The sequence below is a fragment of the Zosterops lateralis genome, assembly GCF_965231275.1.
Source record: "Zosterops lateralis genome assembly, chromosome: 15".
Lineage (NCBI taxonomy): Eukaryota > Metazoa > Chordata > Aves > Passeriformes > Zosteropidae > Zosterops > Zosterops lateralis.
In genome coordinates this window covers 13,497,212-13,516,923 of record NC_139775.1, presented here as the reverse complement: position 1 = coordinate 13,516,923, position 19,712 = coordinate 13,497,212, and the positions used below count along the sequence as shown (strand labels likewise).

The 19,712-nt window shown below is 43.4% G+C and overlaps 2 protein-coding genes across 6 annotated transcripts in view; one reads left to right on the top strand and one right to left on the bottom strand.

Annotated features, from left to right (window-relative positions):
* The window catches only part of GTF3C1 (general transcription factor IIIC subunit 1), a gene marked incomplete at its 5' end in the record, with an annotated part of 39,990 nt that extends 32,383 nt beyond the window's left edge, over positions 1-7,607 (bottom strand). Inside the window, 7 exons of the mRNA XM_083872460.1 lie at positions 374-529; positions 3,259-3,382; positions 3,829-3,925; positions 4,473-4,616; positions 5,686-5,862; positions 6,029-6,238; positions 7,378-7,607. Coding sequence (XP_083728586.1) covers positions 374-529; positions 3,259-3,382; positions 3,829-3,925; positions 4,473-4,616; positions 5,686-5,862; positions 6,029-6,238; positions 7,378-7,607 — 1,138 coding nt within the window. The remainder of the gene's footprint in view (positions 1-373; positions 530-3,258; positions 3,383-3,828; positions 3,926-4,472; positions 4,617-5,685; positions 5,863-6,028; positions 6,239-7,377) is intronic.
* A 123-nt stretch (positions 7,608-7,730) lies between these two features.
* Positions 7,731-19,712, top strand: part of KATNIP (katanin interacting protein) — a 56,489-nt gene continuing 44,507 nt past the window's right edge. For 2 of the 5 annotated variants that reach the window (XM_083872258.1, XM_083872255.1), the window contains exons 1-7: positions 7,731-7,845; positions 8,726-8,856; positions 9,287-9,362; positions 10,838-11,007; positions 15,563-15,648; positions 17,213-17,371; positions 19,374-19,638. In XM_083872258.1, the coding sequence (XP_083728384.1) occupies positions 9,301-9,362; positions 10,838-11,007; positions 15,563-15,648; positions 17,213-17,371; positions 19,374-19,638 (742 nt within the window). In that variant the 5' untranslated portion in view covers positions 7,731-7,845; positions 8,726-8,856; positions 9,287-9,300. Of the gene's footprint in view, positions 7,846-7,888; positions 7,982-8,725; positions 8,857-9,286; positions 9,363-10,837; positions 11,008-15,562; positions 15,649-17,212; positions 17,372-19,356; positions 19,639-19,712 lie in introns of those variants that run through there. The other 3 variants (XM_083872257.1, XM_083872256.1, XM_083872259.1) reach the window with 3 other exon arrangements.

The window sequence follows — 19,712 nt, the reverse complement described above, 5'->3', positions numbered from 1 at the left end:
CAGCTTCAAATTAGAAGTATGGGTGATTTTTTTCCCTAGCAGCTTTCCACAGTTAGATATTCATTTCTCCATTTAGAAAGGAAAAGAAATAGGAGAATAAGGAACACTGTTTGCTTCATCTTTTCTCATTCTATCACAACATCCTGCTTTTTCTGGGTGATACTGAATAGTTGGTAAGCTCTCAGGATGGGTTAACAGGTGCCAGCACCCCCTGTCTAATCTGGACATAAAGCTCATTTTCCTATGAAAAATTGACACTTTCTGATACAAAAGCAACCAGAATGTAAAATCACCTGCAATACACACATTTATTTTATACTACAAGGAGCAAGGAGGTAATGGGAAAAGTCTTCAGGTGCCTTACATCACCTACTTAGCTGATAAGCCTGGGTGAGCATATCCCTTTCATAAACAATATCCACAGGCTGAACAACTTTTGTGATGATCTCTTCATCATCATCATGATAATCTTCAATTTTCTTCCGAAATTCCTTCAGCAGTTTAAGGCAACGGACCATGACGTCGGTCCCTGTGAAAAATGAGTGTTAGTAACAACTCCTGAGAAAGTGCAGGGGCTGTGCACAGCTTTAAACAACTTTCTTTCAGCAACATGAAGAAGTAGCAGGGCAATGGGGAACAAACAACTAAAGAGAGCTGGGTATTTCTAGGAAAGTTTGCAACGGCTTTAACCTTTGTATGAATCTGGCAATCAGGTGAATTTTCGAGGTGCTCCAAACCTTCACATCTGTGTCAATGCTAGGACTGTCCAGTAGGAGAAACTTCCACAGCATAAATAAATCAATGGAGGGATTAAGTGCTGATCCCCAGAACACATATTTGACTGGAAGATCACTCACTGGGTATAAACCCATTTCTTTTTACAAGGACAGAACACACTGCCCACCAGCCACAAGATTCTTATAGATGATTTAATTCCACATCTTAGCATGCTCCTGTCCATCAGCTGTGCTGTGGTAACTCTCCACTCACTGGAACCTCCCAGCAAAGGGCAGAGTGAGGACAGATGGCTGCAGGAGAGCTGAGGTCCTGCTCTCCTCAGTGTCACTGAGCTCCTGCTGGACCTTTTCACACCAGTGGTAACTCTAACTGGGTTACTGGACACTGCCACCTTGGCAAACTGCAGTGATTCAGCCAGTTCATCCTACAGCAGTGGGGAGAATGTCTCCAGCCATCCCTGCTCCTCTGCTACAGCCTGCTGTGAAAAGGCCAGGTGAAGACCTTGGTTGGAATTACCAAGGTTTCAGCTGATGAATTTTATCTTGTGTTTATATATCTGAGCAGTTGATCAGATCTATCTGATGCCCAGCTGACACACAGTTAACCCACAGTCACTTCACCATGTCACTGTGCTCCAGGCCACATGATTCCATCATTTTCCCTTGAGCTGAATCCTTTCCCCAGGATGCTGCTTGGGATTTAAGTGCTGGCATTTTGGTAGAGTCGCAAGCACTGTTATTTCTACAGCCCCTTAACTTTAATTGGAAGCAGTATTTGAAAAAACAAACATAAAAACTCCCCACAGAAAAGAAATCCCCCAAAACAAACCAATGCCTTTTTTTCCTTTAGCTCCTGCCGCCCAATAATGTTCTTCCCATAGCAGATGCTCTGGCTTCATCCTCAGCTTGTCCCACATATTTCTATCTTCTTTCCTGTGTAACTCCAGAGATTAAACTATCTTGATCTCTGCTGAAAATCAGCTATTATTAATTCATCCTCCTTTAATACCTAGTGTTTTTAAGGCACTTTTGGGGATTTTGAGCTTTTACATCTGTAAGATGGAATTACCATTCAAGTGAAAGATTCATCAAGTGGCATTTTTTTCCCAACAAAATAAAGCAGTAAATGCAGCTGCTGTTCTGCCAGTCTCTGACAGAGCATATAACACCCATGCCTTGGGGGCTGCCACCAGGCTTATAAGTGGACTTGTATTTTCTTGTCTTCTAAGTAAATACCTTAATTGGAAGTTAAATGTTTTTATTACTGCCTGTAAAGTGTTTTTTAGGAGTGATGTCTCTAGTCTTTGGGTTTTATTTCCAAGTGTTTGCAGCTCATTAGAACACCACTGAAAGACCTGGGTTATGTCTCTCAGCCATGCTTGATACTGTATCTACCCTCTGCTTCTCTTTGCTCAGAAAATACTTTCCCTACAGAGAATTTCCTTTCCCCAGACTTAAAAGATTTGTAGGAATTTGTTGTCTTGAGAGCCTTAATCCAACCCCATGTAATCTGAACTCTTTTTTTGTCTTCTGGAATTTTTCATGGTTTTATGGGCTCTTTCACTTGCTCCTTTAAGATCACTCCTACTCACAAAGACTATGTAATTTGCAATGTTTAATTCATATCAGATTGATTGTTTCTTCCTCACAAACAGTTCATTATATCTCTAAAATAGACACTGTTTATCTTTCAGAACTATTTTCTTTTTAACCTTGCAAATCTGCCTCTTAGGATTTTCTGTGATTAAGGATTTGGTTTAGATTTCCATTAGGAATTCCATTAAACCATTAGGAATTCCATTAACTCCATTGGTGGTACTATCCTTCCTCATACCTCCAATTATTATTTCTTGTAGTTTTTTTCCCTGTGCAAGTTTTATCTGTATCTTTTTCTGAGAACAGTTGCTTTCTTTTGTTCCCTTTCCTCATGCAGTCCTGCTCTTCTTTGTCTTTCCACCATGTTTGGAAATTATCAGCAGTTCTTGTGAACCAATTAAATTTGCATTCAAAGCTGGTTATGAACTAAACCACCCCATAGCAGATTGTGGCTTTTTTGGAGAGCAGTTTCTGGGTATCTCACTTACCTCAACCCTGATATCAGCTTTGCATTCTCTTGACTGTCAGGGAAAGTCATAACCAAGACTGGTCTGGTTTTTAACTTATTTTGTAATGAGCCTTCTTTTCAACATAACTTTTTGTATTTTTTTGTCAAGTTCATTGACTTGTCATTTACCTTTGACCTGAAAGATCAGCAGACTGCTTTGTTCCTACTCTGTATTGGCTTATCCCATCCACAGCTTACACTGATATCCAACAAACTTGATGACATTCATTCCTTAAAAATATGCAACAAATGCTTAATTCAAGTGAGCTGCAGCATTTTAACTTTAGTAGCACATTTATCTACATAACTGCACGGACAGATTTTTTACTTACACCTCTTCTAAATTAAGATATGAAGCTCCTAGATAGACTGGCATCAATGTAAACACACAAAAAGCAAAGCCACTGTTGCAGTCACCTTTCTTTGTCTTGTAGGGTCCTCCATTGGGGTTTATGTCTTGCAAGGGGACAGACACGACCTTGGCCAGGCCAGAATTCATCATGTACTGATAGAGACGTTTGAAGGTTCTCTCACAAAGGCCCTGATGCAAAGAGAAATGGCAAAAGTCACTGCAGCCCAAAAGCTTCACCTGCTGCTGACTACTATCAAAGGCATTCATACCACCTCTTCTTACAACACAGTATTTTGGGGTAGGATATCCATAAGGAACCTGAAAACCTTTGAGTGCAGAACCTGAGTGTGTTGTATCCCTCCAGCTCTGCCATCCACACAACAGCAGCAGTGGAAAAGTAAGAACTGCATCAAGACATCCACTGACAAAACATTTCTGAGGTTGTGGTTGGAACAGAACTGCTCCCCTATGACAAACACCACCAGCAGCTTGATCTAGTATGTTTTTAAGATCCTTCTTTTGATATCCTAGCCCAGAATTTTGTGCAACTTTAGAAGCAGGTGGTATGAATGAGTCTTTGATACTCAGCATCTAGATTCTACTGAGTGGGAATTTGAAAGAGTAATTCATCTCACCAATTCTTCCCTCAAGTTTCCTAATGTATCCATCTGGTTTGAACGAGCACTTAGCATACTTGAGAGCTTCTCCATCAGAATATCATATTTGCTCCTCCTAACCAAAAAAGAGAATTATTTTACATGTAAGTTATGCATATAACTTCATAAAGATGAGTTGTAGCTCTAGAAACTGTCAGCCACTAGAGAAAGTATGCTAAGTGTTCTCAGATTGGTTTAGGAATTCTGGTTTTCTTTCCCTCCTGTGAATAGCACATGAGATAATTTATCTCTAAGAAAAGACCTCAATGAGCAAACAATGACTAAGCCCAAGCTGTTACTTCACTGGCAACCCACAGAAGCACAAGTTCTAATCATAAACGAGATAGGAAAACAAAACAAAAATCTACTAGAAATGTGTTTAATTGAAAACAGTCAAAATTAAGGGAATGATTAGTGCCACAAAAACAAGAGTTACGTTGATGTAGGCAGGTGACAAGGTGTTTACAGCTCCAAAGCAAGTTTCAAAGTCTCCAACATTTGGAAGAGGAGTTAATAAATTGGAAAGCGTCAATTCCAGGAAACGTTGATGGCTCTGTGACAACAGAACAATCCCTCATCACAGCAAAAGGTCAAAGTGTACCCAGGAGAGCCTTAAATCATACCTATCGATGTGGAAGCGAGTGAGGAGCAGCAGAATGGAGTGCTGCTGTGCCCCACTGGGCAGCCGGACGACGTGGGACTGCATCGTTATCAGACCACTTCTGTCCAACACCCTCCTGTGATAATGAAGCTTTCCAGCATCCACTCTAAAGAAAAGATGGCAAGATATCTATAGGAATAGGAATTTTTGCAAACAAATTCTAACTATCAGTGTGCAGAACACTTCATCTATATTACGCATAATCTTAGTGACACGTGAGTTTTCAAAGTGACTCAAAACTCAGAGTTAGGAAGTGCCACAATTAAGAAAACCTGTGAAATTTATTTTCAGAGTTAATCCAATTAAACAGAGAAATATCTCTGATTTTAACCTAGAGCCTTTAGGCACAGAGTGTCATGACATGGTTTGATGAGGGGGTTGAATCAGCATTGTCCCCATGCCCTCCTTTTCCATCCTAACTCGTGGCTATGCTGCAGCCACTGCCCTCCTAGTAACAGCTCTGGGATTCATTTCCCACCTCAGTGAGCTGGTTTGGGCCACCAAACTGACAGAAAAGCATCCATAAAAGCTTTCCCCTCTGTCCCCATCATCTTAGTTACTTATAAGAGCTCCCTAAGTGGCAAAAAACAATGCCAGGTGGTCTACAAGCCACAACCCACTCATATCCTAAAAGCAGCAAATCCTCAGAGCAATGCTGATATTCTCCAGAACTTCAGGACACATCCAGAAGTTCTCTAAGAAGGTGTGTAATGCTCTTCCATCAGCAAAATACATGGTCTAGTTTGGGAGCTGGTAACTCAGGCTCCCACTCAATGGAGATGTCACACAGGGAAATGTTATGGACAAAAGGTGGCCATCCAAGAATCCCTTCAGAACTTGGGTAAGATACTTAGCCAGCAATTTAGAAAAGGAAATGAAAACCATTTTTCCCTCCCAAATTTGAATAAAAACTAATTTAGAAAAAGCAAGAACTTCCACAAATTAGAAACCTGTGTATTGACCCACCAGACAAATTTCTGGCTCACTGAGAAAATATCAGGAAGGATAATGAACCCAAGGATGAGACCAGTACAGTCCTACCAAACAGGCTCCCAAAACCAAGCACTTCTGGTAGAGAGAATGAAACACTACAGTGCAGATGAGAGTTCAAATATTCACAAGAATACCTAAAAACAACTTTAGATTTAATTCTCAGAGCAAGAATACAAACTTACTTGAAAGCCCCACTGTGAAGGTCCCTCTGGAGCTCTCCCTGCCACCGGGCTCGGCCCAAACGCTCCAGAATGCAGTAGGAAAAGTCAGGGAGTTTCAGGTCAGGGTCTCCTTCCCAGCCTATTAAAGCTCTGTAACGCTGCTCTTGGGAAGCAACTATGACTAATTTCTCTCCCCATCTAAGAAACAGAAGGGAAAGTAATGTATTGTTATTGATTCCATAAAAACAGAGAGATCAATCCCTCCACAAACACCATTCTTGATATAATCTGTACAAATTGAGTAAGGATGAAATTTTAGAATTTAGGGAAGTATTTTAATATCAGATATAAGGATTTCACTCACTTTTCAACAGCTTCTTTGTAAGTATAACAAGGCTGCAAATCCTTCTTCCTTATTTGATCAGTGATATCTACTCTCTCTTTAAAATACTGGCAGGAACCTTGTATGCCATCTTTGTTATCCAAAATCATGTGGATAGGATAAATATCATCTGAGGAAACAGGATCTCTTTTGGATTCCAATATTCCTGTTTCAAGGTCTATTTCTTCATATCTGAAATAAAAGCAAAGAGCCAATATTTAACCAAGCAAGGATTGCCACAAACAATGTTGATACCTCTAGGAAGTATCTTGGAAAAATGAAACTCCTTTAAAAAGTCCAAACTGGAAAAATATGAAGAGCAGAGCTGCACTCCTCAAGCATGACAAATCTTTTCTGCATGTAGAGTGCAGGAGAGAGATGCATTATTTAATCTTGGAAAAGTCAAAGATACAGTGGGAATAAAAAAAGTAGTGGGAATAAGAGAAACATATAGTTCACAGGTAAGCAAAATAACAGGTACATCCACCCTACTGACCAGGACATATAAATTCTGCCTCTACCTAAGCAACAAGCAGTCATTTGAATGGAAATCGACTCGGGACTCCTATACAGGTCTCCTAAAAATCACAGAATAACCAAAATTGGAAGAGAGTGTTAAGATTATCCAGCCATCCACCAGCACTACCTAAACCCCATCACCCAGTGCCAGATCCTAAACACCTCCAGGCACGGTACCTCCACCACCTCCCTGGGCACCCTCATCCAGTGCCTGACTCCCCGAACAGTGAAAACTCTTTTTATAACATCTGAACAGCAGCTCAGAGCCGCTCTCGGCCCTTCCTGCTGTCACCGGCTACCGAAAAAAAGTGCTGCTGCGGCAAAGCCTCGGCGAGAAGGGGCAACCGGGCCGGGTTTAGCCGGCAATGAGGCCGGGATTAGACCCTCAACCGGGCAAGGATCAGACCCTCAACCGGGCAGGGATTAGACACTCAACCAGGCAGGGATCAGCCCTCAACCAGGCAGGGATTAGACCCTCAACCAGGCAGGGTTTAGCCCCTCAACCAGGCAGGGATCAGCCCTCAACCAGGCAGGGATTAGACCCTCAACTAGGAAGGGATTAGACCCTCAAACAGGTAGGGATCAGCCCTCAACCAGGCAGGGATTAGACCCACAACCAGGCAGGGATCAGCCCCTCAACCAGGCAGGGATCAGCCCCTCAACCAGGCAGGGATCAGCCCCTCAACCAGGGAGGGTTTAGCCTGGCAATCGGGCCTGGTTTAGCCCGGCGACCAAGCCCGTGTTTAGCCCAACAGCCAGACCCGGGTTCTCCGGCAGGAAGGGCCCGGAGCCGCCCCGCTCGCTGCCCTCACCGGTCGTGCAGGCGGAGCGGCGGCCGCGGCCGGGGCAGGAGGTAGAAGCGCACGTCGGGCTGGGCGCTGAGCGCGGCCCAGAGCAGCTGCTGCGTGTCGGGCTCCAGCGGCAGCGGGAAGGGCGGCGAGCGGACGGCCAGGCGCTGCCAGAGCGCGGCCGGGGTGATGCCGTCCAGCCCTTCCAGGGCCACCTCGTCCAGCAGCACCCACAGCGGCTCCATGGCCTCCATCCCGCCGCCGCCGCTGCCGCTTCCGGGCCCGCGGCGCGCAGGAACTGACGGCGGCGGCGGCGCGACCGTCACCAGGGAGACCGAGCAACAGGCCCGGCCCGGCCCGACCTGCCGGGGGCTGTGTGTGTCCGGGGTTCGTGTCTGTCCGGGGTCCTTGTCCTCGGACTCTGCCCCAGGATCTGCGTCCGTCCGCGGTCTCTTTCCCCGGTCCGTATCCGTCCAGGATCTCTGTCCGGGGGTCAGTCTCCGTCCCGGCTCCGTGTCCATCTGGGGGTTGTGTCCGGGTTTATTGTCCTCTGGGGTCTCTCTCTGCTGTCAGTGTCCATGTGGGGCCTCTGTCCCTGGTCCGTTTCCGTCCTGGGGCTCTGTCCGAGGTCAGTGTGTGCCCAGGGCCTCTCTCTGATGGCTCTGTCCGGTGTCTGTGTCCGTGTCCGTGTCTGTCCTGGGGTTCTTTCTAGCGGCTCTGTCCCGGGTCCATGTCCGTCTGGGCTGTGCCCTGGGAGTCTGTCCCTGGTCCATGTCCCACTGGGCTGTGTCCGGGGCTCTGTCCAGGGTCCGTGTCTCTCCGGGCTGTGCCCAGGGCTTTATCCTGGCTCCGTGTCCCTCTGGGCTGTGTCCTGGGCTCTGTCCCGGGTCCGTGTCCCTCTGGGCTGTTCCCGGGGCTCTCTCCCGGGTCTGTGTCCCTCTGGGCTGTGCCCAGGGCTTTATCCCGGGTCCGTGTGCCTCTGGGCTCTGTCCCGGGGCTCTGTCCCAGCTCCATGTCCCTCCGGGCTCTATCCCAGCTCCATGTCCCTCCTGGGCTCTAACCCAGCTCCATGTCCCTCCTGGGCTCTGTCCCGGGTCCGTGTCCCTCCTGGGCTCTATCCCAGGTCCGTGTCCCTCCTGGGGCTCTGTCCCGGGGCTCTGTTCCAGCTCTGTGTCCCTGCTGGGCTCTGTCCCGGATCCGCGTCCCTCCTGGGGTCTGTTCCAGGGCTCTATCCCAGGTCCCTGTCCCTCCGGGCTCTGTCCCGGGGCTCCCCCGCTCTCCCCATCCCGCAGAGCCGTGGCGGGGCCGGGCTCTGGCAGAGCTGCCCTGCGGTCGGTAAGAGACAAAACACGCTGTTCTCTCTTTGCTGCAGAGCTCAAGGAAACGTGCTGGTGGCACATTTAAACTTCTGAGAGGGTCAGAGCACACACCTCGGCACAACTTGCGGCAGCAGCGTGGGTGAGGATTGCTGGAAAAATTCAGATTTCCTGAATGGCAAGCCAGGTAAAATCTTTAATTAAACACTTAAAATATACACAGCCTCAGCAGTGAATAAACTGTAGGGTGAACTGACCTAACAAGTAGTAGCAGGTCAGGGAATTCCTTCCACAGCTGGGCTTTGGGCACAGCTCTTCTGCTGTGCCCCAGGGTTGTCTTACTTGCCAGGTCTGGCATTATAAACTTGTAATGGCATATGCCTTCCAGTTTTAGTGTTTTTTTGGTTCTTCAGGAGATTGTGAAGGGTTCTGAAAAAGAAGTAAAACAACTACTGTTTCCTCTGTTCTTCAGGAGCTTTATTTACAGCCCTGACAGCTTTATGCATGGTTGAAGGAGGAATGTTTTTCAGTTTATGGCCTTCTCATCTATTGAAGGTGCAAAACCAGTGGTATTCCATAATAAATCACTCAGTGTGACCATTATATTCTCATTTCAGGTTTATGTTAAGAGATGGTGACTGACTTTGATGAAAAACATGATGAATATTTAATATCCCTTCAGCAGAGAAACCGGTAAGATTCAAATTTTTACCACTTTGGGTATGAAATATTTGTTGTATTGTATCAAGTATCAGCAGCTGTGATGCAAAGTCCAACTTGCTGTGCCTTAAAACAGTCAGGTGTCTCTCTCTTCTTCCCTTTTTTTGCTAAAAGTTCTGATTTTGAGAGGAGATCACAATGTCTTTTAAGCATTTAAAGTATGAATACATTTATTAATAAAATAGTTACTTTTTCCACAACTGACGAGGAATATTTTTGTTTATAGAGCAAGAGGTTGTTGATTCAGAAGGAACTGGCAGCTCATGCTGTGTGAGGATGTGGTTAAGAGGCACAGTTGTTATGTTGTGAAATAAGAAAAAGTGGGAAATAAGCACAGCCAGGTTGTCTTTGCGAACTGCAAAAGTTTCAAACATTTATTTTCCTCTTTGTTCATGTGTTCCTGTCACTACACCCTGGACAGATGAACTTCATAGCTTAATTTAGAGGAGTCTACAGAACTTTCTTGCTGGACTCCTTCTTTTAACACAAGCCATAAGATTTCTAATCAAATTCTATAACAGACTGGTTGGGTAAAAAGACCTTGAAGCCACAATTATGTTTAAAAACCAGCCAATTCTTGTGACCCCAGATTTCTTTCCTGTATAGTATCCTAAAGCAGTTTTAGAAAAGGATAAAATTAGTTTATTTAATGGTTAAACCAACTGGCATCCTTGATATCAGAGCTCTAATTCTGACTGCTGGGGGCATGCTCTTGGGAAAAGGTGACTTGTGTGACAACACAGACATATGGGGGACTTTGGCCTGTGGATTGATCCATCCTGGAGTCAGTGGGAAACCAGGGGATGCAGGGGAAAGCACAAATTGTCACCTAAATGATGCCAACCTCCTGGCCTGCATGTCTCTTCACCAAAGGAATTACCATGGACTGGGTATAATCCGTGGTGAAACGAGAGAAGATGAGAGTTGGAAGAGGGAGAGCAGCTGCTTCACTGAAACTGAGCCTATTGAAGGGCATTATTTTCTTATTATTTTAACCAGCATTTAATTTTCTGGTATCTCTAACTGCAATATTGACTGGGGGCTTTCCACCTCCAGTTTCAAAACACAAATAATCTTTTTTTTTTTTTTTTTATTCTTGAAAAGAGGCCAACGATTTTTAAGCTTTTTGAAATTTTAAGTGAAATTCTTTAAAATTCTTAAGAAGAAAGGTTAAATAGGCAAACTACCAAATGGAAAAAATAATGTGCAATAAGAAATAACATCTCAGAAAGGAAAAGCTTGGTCAAACTTCATCTGTCTCAGTGTGTGGGTGCTCATACACACGTTACAGAAGAGGAGCAGACCCTGGAAGATGTATTCTGAAAGGGTTCCTTGAACTGGGAACATATTTTTCAGCTCTGTGACACGGTGTGTTGTTGTATTTATTGCTGATCTGACCATCTGTGGGTGCACTGTGCAAGGATGAATTATTTACCTCCCTCCTTCAGGCTGCAGGAGAGGTTAAGAAGAAAAGATCCCGTGCAGATCAGGCTGGAGCAGCTGGAAAAAGGATTTTCTCTGTATGTGAACGGGGCTAACTCTGAGCTGAGGAAGCACCGCAGGAAGGTCGCCCCACACAGTTTCCTGAGGAACAGACCCAAACCCAGCAGGACAAAGGGTGAGTGGGTGCCATGGGAGCCTGGAAGAGCCTCTATTAGCACTGGGATTCACTCACACAGGTCACTGTGATCCAGGGGCAGCACCACTGGAGCCTGGTGGGATGAAATCCCATGGAAATTGCTGTATAAGGAACAGTCTCTGCAACACCCCATCAATTTTTCACTCCATCCTTCTTTAATTCCAACATTTAATTTCCCTGCCTCTTCGTTTGTTAAACAGCTCTAACTAAAAGTAGAAGATTAGAAATGTATATAAATTGTCAGGGGAAAATAATGGTATACCTTTGGCACATAACACCATTAATAGGATTTAGGATCTGATGGACTTCAGTGTTACCCAAGTCTGGTGTCCTGAGGACAAATGACATTTGATGACATAGACTGTAATCAAATTATGTCCAGTAATAGCTTCATTAAGCTCATAAATTATGTTTAAGCTATAATAGTTGTCTTTAAAAGACAGCTAATCTTTATTTAAATATTTGAAGTGAGGAAAATCAACCATTTTTCTCCCAGTGATTAGCTGGCTTTATGGAAAAATGGGTATTTTGTTTCTAATTTAAGTCTGTCTGTCATCAAGAGCAGTGCAGTGACAGGAATAATTTTGCATGCATGAAAGTATAAAATATGAGCTTACTGGCCTTCTAATCTATTTAGCATAATGAAAAGAAAGTTGATTTTATTAAATCCCTGTGTAAAGCAGTTTACCAGCCTTAGTCAGTTATGTTCACACTTGCTATAATCTATCTCAGAGTGTTTTTTTTAACATGTGATAGCCTACTTAAGCTTCATTTTCACCTAAAAATGAAGACAAAGAGTTAAAAAAGTTACCTAGTTATTGATTGGAAGTTTATTAATCTCAACAATACTAGAAACTAACTTTTCCTTCAATAACTGTTCCAACCATGGCTATAACTTCCATCTCCTTAATTTGTTTTCCTGCTGCACTGGGCACATACTCCTTGTTTGGAGGCTTAGATGTGTTCAGCTTGTATAATTTCCTGCAGGTTGGGATGGTGATGAGGAATCAGCTTGTCACCTGGCTCCACTGTTCTCTGGGAAAGTGAAATCTTGTGTGTAATGATGTAAAAATGGTCATGTTCTTGGATACTGGGAAATAGTGGAAATTGGGTGCTCTGTCACACAGAGCTTGTACATCTTCAGGTAGCTAAAGAGGGTGTAAAATCAGCATCTTGGACTTTTTGCTCCAAAAATTGTGAAGGGATATTGTGGCAGCAGCTCTAGTGGAATTCTGTCAAAAGAAATTTCCTCTTAAAGTTCTGCTGTGCAGTTGTCATGTCTCAGCTTAACTAAAATTCTTTATTTCTATGGTCCCTTAAAGGGACCTTTCAGTCAAGGTAGAATACATGTCTTGGGGATCTCTGAAGACTCCAGTTGCAGTCTCTGTTCCATTCCTCAACTCCATCATTCAGAGACTGTAGCAGCAGCTCTGCAGAAGATAAGTCAGTGTTCTGCTGTTTCTTAACTCTCCAGTGGTGTTGTTTTAGACACATGAAGCTGCAGTGAAAGATACCAGCTGAACCATCATCCTGTCATTTTTCCTCTTCCATTTGACTTTGCTACTGGAGTTCAGAATGGGAGTCACTGCTGGTCTGTGTGAGCTTCTTGTCTGGGGGTTCTACCTTAGCAATTTTGTGGTCTCTTTCATTTCTAGGCATTTCTTCTCAATGATTGAACAGGATTTTACTTACAGGAATGATTCCTAGCTGAGATACAGCACTGAGTTTTCTTTCCTATCCATCTCCCATGAGAGTTATTGCATCATTTATTACTTCTAAAGCATCCATCTATAGGGTTAGTCTTCACTGAAAAATTAGGAATGGGTGGTACTTAATAATCCAGAACAGGCATAAATCCCTTTTTCTGGTTCCTGAAAGTGTCTTCATAAATCTATTTGTCAGGACTGTTTTCTTTGTGTTCCCTAGGAGTAATTACTGATAATAGTGATTGATAAAGTTTTTATGCTTAGGATTGGTAATGAATTAAAGTATATGATGGGTTGGAGGGTGGTGAAGCTGGGCTCTAGCTGTGCTGGCATTTCTTTGGGTCTATAACCCACACATAACTCTGTTTGTTGTTCCAGTGAATGTCTGTGTGGTCACAAATATGTGGTTTGAGGGTAGTATGGGGTGTCCTTGGATTAGGACTAATGTTTCTCAGTCCTTGCCTAATCAAATAGACACTAACAGCTCAAATCTCTGAGGGAAGGACACCAATGGAGCTGTTCTGTGTGCCCAAACAGGTACTGGTTGTTATTCACTTCCCATCCATCCCATGGGAAGGATATTTTTGTTCCAGAGTAGTGTTTGTTGCACAGATGACTCGCTCAGCTGCATCAGCCTCTATCTGGGATTTCAATTACTGTTTTTCCTTGCTTAGAGAGACCTGGTCATGTCAATCCATTACTAAGCAGAGTCATGGAATCGCAGAACTGGGAGGGACTTCAAAACTCTTTGTGTTCCACCCCCTGCCATGGGCAAGACACCTTCCACTAGCCCAGGTTGCTCCAAACCCTGTCCAACCTGGCCTGGAACACTTCCAGGGATGGGGCAGCCACAGACTCTCTGGGCACCCTGTGCCAGAACCCCTCACCACCCTCACAGGGAGCAATTTTTTTTCTAATATCCAATCTAACCCTGCTTCCTGGCAGTGTGAAGCCATTCCCTCTTGTCCTGTCACACCACGACTTGTAAAGAGTCTCTTCAGACACTCAGGCAGTTCTGAGGATGGAGTGCTCAGCAGTGGTAGCATGAGTCCTGCCATCTGACCCTTTCCTAATTACACTTGCAGCACACTTGAGGGGTTTCTGAGCAGTTGTTTGAAGAGATGGATTCTCAGAGAGTGCAAAGGAAAAGTGCTTGCAGTTCTCTCCCAGAGCAGTGACTGAATCCAGGCATGCTTCTCACAGTGTAAACTCAAGACAGTTCACCCTCAGTGCCAGCAGAGACAATGCAGCAGAGCAATCAGCACCAATGCTGACTCTAAGGATTGCTGGTGTTCTTTGGGAACAGCCTATTGGAGTAGCAGGAGCTCTGGTTGGAAGGGCTGTTTCTCCTGCTTGGAGCAGTCCTTTCTTTTTCCCCTCTGTGTTAAGTCTTGTTTTGGGCCTCTGAGACAGAGATACCTTGTGCTGGAGCAATAGAACATCCTGTAATGCTGTGATCCCTCCAAATGGACATGAGCAAACACTGCTCCCCCAGGATGATCCTACCCTGAGCCTGTTCCCTCCTGTCTGCTTGTCCCAGCTTTTGTGCAGTCTCCTGGTGAACCAGATTGCCCAAGGGCTATAACTAAAATGAATCTTTAATGTTTTCCCACTGTCAAAACTTGCCATATCAATTCTCTGAACGGGTCACTGCACAGGTGCATGTAGGGTTGTCCAACTCCCCCCCACCAAAAATTATGGTATTGAGAGCTGTAATGAGCAACCTGATTTAATTCTGAAGTAAGCCCTGCTTTGAGTGGAAAGCTGGACTTGGTGACCCCCAGAGGTTCCTTCCAAATGAAATCTTGCTGTGATTCTATGACCTTTGTAGGACAATAGCTTCTTTTATTGGTAGTGCCAGTTCCTGCAGCCTTAGGGTGACCATTAAATTATGGTTTAAAGAAAAAAGGTTTTGCATCAGCTGTTTTTCTCCACCGAGAAGAAATGGAAGCTGTAAATCTGTCCTGGCCATAGGAAATGAGATGCCTTTATTTAGGATGCTACTGAGAGTGTTGGTGATGCATTTGTTCCATTGAGGACGCTGATGTGACCTGCAAGTTGTTTGTCTCTTTCTCTCAATCAAAACATCTCCTCAAAAATCCATTGTTCCACTCTAAGTTGGGGCCATTTCCAGCACAGAGACCCTTAGTTCTTGACCATACAGAGATTTTTTGCAGAAGTTCCTGAACCAAGTCTTCCTTGCCTTAGAAATGAAGGATAATGGTTGTTTGTCCTCCATTCATGGCTTATACATGAAAAATCCTTCTCTGCAAAGTATCTTAAATACCCAGTTCATTCTGTTTAACCTGCCAATACCTTACATTTCCTTAATTTTGAGAGTAAATACACACAGTTCCTTTGTAAACCCAACATATCACCAGATCTATGTCTGTCAGTCTGCATTTAAAGGTTGGGTTCTGGGTTCAGTCGGCTTCCTCAGGCAGGTTACTTTCTACCCAGCTGGGGGTCAGAATGATGTGCACCCCTGTTCTAGAATGTATTTCTGTATTTTCATATCAAAAAAGGTCTGGCTTCCCCTGCTGTTAAGCCATCATATCTTAAACGAATTTATTCTCTTAAAAACACTTGATAATAACTGTGCCTGAAGAGGTTCAAAACTCTTGCTGCTATAACTGGCCAGGATCTGATGTGGGATGTCTTTGCAGCTGTTGATTCCATTCGTGTGTCAGATTCACTCTTCTGTCCTCAGCTGGGGAGGAAACAAAAACAACCCATGAACCCACGAATGAAGGTGTCTGTTTACTGTTTAATATTGTATTTCTGCTTTCTCTCTCCTGTCTTCTAACCCTTGTGTGTCCCTGCTGAAGAAGCAGCCCAGCTACAGGAGAGTGGGCAGCCAGAACACAGCACTCCAACTGCCCCAGGCAAGATACAACGCAGGAACTGGCTTCAGGTATGGGGCAAGGGAAAGAAATGGGGTTTTGAACTAATTCTTAGCTTGCAAATAACTTTAGGGGAAATTACGTTGCCAGTGGTACAGAGTGGGCAGCTGGGGCTCTCTGAGTGGTTTGGTCTGGTTACTGACAACATGAAATGCTGCTCTGACCAGATTTGTGTCTGCTTGGAGGCTTGAAGAGGAAAATCTCGTTGAAAGGGTTTGGTTTCAGTGACATTGATCACAGAAATGTTTTTAGCCTGGACATGAGTGGCTCAGTGTGTCCTCCAGAAGAATAGCTGCTGCTGGATAGTTTTGATGGCACCCTAGGGAATTTATCTGGTGCAAAGGATGGAAAAACTCATTTTGGAGAGACACCCCTGCCTGTTACTGCTGTTGTCCACCCTGCAACAGGATTGAGGGAGAACGAAATGTTATTTGCATAGTTTGAGTCATAATTTGTGATAAATTCTTAAGAATTTATCATAAGAGAGGGAAATGCATATAAATAAAAATATCCTACCTCTAAGAAATTTGGAGCCATCAGCTCCGTAGTTGTGGGTTCACCAGAGAAATCTCAGGAGACAAACCTATTTTCTTTTAGCCTAAAGAAGGATCTGAGTTAACTTGTCAAGGACTTAATTAAAAGAAGAAGTGTGAATTCAAAACAATAGAGACATGTCAGCCAAGTAATTACACTGCTTGATTAGCCATTGGCCTGGCTGGATGTCCAGTCTGTGCTTGAGTGATGGGCTCAGAGGTTTTTGGCTCTGTGGATCAAGTGTTTGTGCTATGCAGGTTTTCTTTTCTTTCACAAAATACTGCACATTCAAGCTTTAAGGCTGCATTACTTTATTTACCACCCTTACTGCTTAGTTGAATTCATTTTCTCAGCTTCCATTATGGCCTGTCAGGACTTCTTTACTGAATTTGCCAGATGTGTAGCTCTGTACTAAAACCTAGTTACTACTTGGGACTAGCTTAGGATGATTCCTTAAGCCTTTTATCCAGTTGGATGGGAGGATAGGAGTTGATTATATCCTTATGAACAACTGGAATTATTTAGCTAAGGAAAAATGCAACCACAGACTGAGAAGGAGGTTGTTCCAGAGAGCAGTTTCCTTTCCCAGTGATTTTCCATGGGGAGTTTTTGGGTAACTAGAGGACCCAGCAATTCCTGGCCAAACCTGTCAAACTTGGGCTGTGCTAAGGGATGTTGTGAGGGGGAAAGATGGACTCACTGAAAGAATTCACGCAAGTTGTCTTAGGATATTCCCTCTGGAATATGCCCGTGGCACTTAGAAAATTCTAGAGGAGTGAGGGAACAACAGAGAGCAAAGTTTAATATCACTGTTCACTCTGGGCACAGCAGCAGCAGCAGCAGGGGGGGAGTTTGACCAGGGCTGTTAAACCATAACTCAGGGACCTGAAAGTGAGCTCAGGGAGGACAGAAACCTTCTGTAGGACAGAGAGGAAAAGCAGTGCTTGTTCATGCTATTGTTATATAAAGTGTGATGGTTACTCTTTTTGTGCTGCTGATACACAGAAGAAATCTAATTTCTTTGAGCACTTCTTTTGACAGAAAACTGTGGCAATTAAAACAGAAAGAGGGGGAAAACTCTACATTAAACCATCTCTGGAATACTCTGATGATTTTGAAACTTATGAAAGCTTGAGCGTGGAGAGCAGCACTGATGATGATGATGATGATGATGATGATGATGACGGTCCTCTGTCCCAGGTACAACTGGCAGTTGCCTTTTGTTGTTCATGGCAATGTCATTTGAAATGTGATTGTGCCCAGGTATCAGCCTCAGCTGGAGCACCCAAACCAGTCTAGGGTGGTGTCTTCATTTGATGAAATGTCACAAGAAGAAGGGAAAAAAACCGAAAAGTAAAGCTTCTTGAAAAATCAAGTCTCAATCAGCAACAATACAAGATGTTAAACCTTATTTTTAGGAGGTGAAATATTGTCTCTGTTGGGTTGAATCGAGGTATTTCCTGCAAAGAGCATCTTCCAGATCACTTTAAGGCTGTCCAAGTGAACATCACTGCTGGGTGTCAGGGTAGAGAAAACTTTAACAACAGTTTTGCTGCCTTTAGGGTAGTCTTTAAATAATGAAGCTAAAATTGTTGCATGTCATTGTTTTACCTAACAGAAATCAGACTATTTGAAAATGTTATAATCAGTGCAGTTGCTTTGCATCAAGGATTGTTGTTATATTGAGTGTGCAGCCTTCCATTTGATCACTAATTGCAGTTTGTTCTAGCACACTTCACAAATGTGAAAGAGAATGAATCGATGAACAAAAATTTATGAATGTTTTTCTGCCTAACCAATTAATGACATAAATAAAGCTTTTCTGGGTAATGGAGTAGCATCTATAAATGAAATTGTTTATACAGATCTTGCCACTGATATCAGACAAAATTCCCAAGCATATTTTCCTAGCTTGCATCTTTCTCTTGCTTCTATTATTGCTCTTGCATTGATGATAATTTTTTGCTCTACAAATTGGTAACTTGTTTACACTGATGGATATTTATATCTTTTCTGTTTTAAATAGAAAGCTAATAATTTCAAAGCAACCCCCCACTTTTCCTTTTAGTCAAGATGGAAATAATTTTTATTTTTCTGGAGCTATAATGTGTTTTTTGGAATGTCTTGTTACAATGCAAATGCAGAGGTTTCAAAGGAAAAGAAAGCTTGTACAATTTCTTGTCAAAGAGCTGGAAATATTAGTTTTGACTGTCATAAAGACATGCTCGATATCAAGGCTCAGGTTGCATATAAACCCTCTTTTGAACCTGACTTTGTCTGCTCTTTGTAATATATTTCTGTCAACATGGATTTCCTAACAAGTGTAATCTGTAGCAGCTTGAAGCTTTCATTGCAAACTGAATATAGACTGTCACAGTTCATTTGTACCTAAGGTAGCTTCAGGTTTTCATTTTATACACTTTGCTTACCTGTATTTATCTCAAAACTCTAATACCAACAAAGCAGGGGAAAAAAAAAAAAGCATTTAAGAGATGCAAGGTCTTTTTCTTTTGCATTCATGAAAGCACACAGCTCTCCAGCATCATCTGTGCTGTTTGTGGTGTGTGATGAGAGAGGCAGGGCAGTTTTTTTTCCACAGTGAGTTTCAAAATAGCTTATTTTTTTTTCCATAAAATCCTGTTACAGTGTGTCCACTTCAAAAAGCTCCGTGCAAACTGGGAGCTTAGCCCATTAGACCCCAACTCTTTTCTCTGATGGTTTTTGAAGTACAGATGTGTACAAGGCAGCACTATTATCATCTATCACATTTTTAAAAAGGAGTTGCTGCTACACGAGCTTGACAGTCTTGTGGAGGCATTTGGAAATTCTGAATTTTAAGATTTTACTCTTCAAATAGCAAGGCACAACTGTGAGACTGCACAAATATATGCCTTTGCTCTCCCCCTTACTTGCTTTTTGTAACTTACTCCTAAAAATTGGTTTTGCTCATAAAAACTCCTTGGCCTACAGAATGTTCCTGCTGGATAATGATGAGAAGGAGCACAAGAGTTGGAGGATGATTTTTTTCTTTACAAGCCCTCATCAAAAGAGGCAAGACATGACATAGGGAATATTTTTAGCTGCATCACAGCTCTGAGTTCATCAGAAGAATTTTCTTTCTCCTGGGGAGGGAGAGGCAGCCACTCTGGTTGATTTTAAAACACAAGTTGGAGCTTTTCTGACAGATGTGTTTATATTGTAGCAGGAATTGAGAAGCAGCTTGCAGCGCAGTGTGGAAGGGGAGAGGATGGAAGAAGACTCCCTTAGTGATGATTATGACTCTGTTGAAGAGGATGTGTTCTCAGAACCATCTCCCACTGAGGAAGCAATTACAGGCTTTGAAGGCCTTCAGTTGGACAGCAGTGGGGCACTGCAGAAAGAAGGTTCTGATCCTCAGGATGCTGGGAGAGGCTCTGGCCTTGATTCTGGTGCCCCGACTGTGCTGGAGTTCAGCCAGGACCAAAGCAGTAAGTCTGTGTCTTCCACACTACCACAGTGCTACAATAATCATTCTTGGAAGGAATTACTTTTAATGTTCATC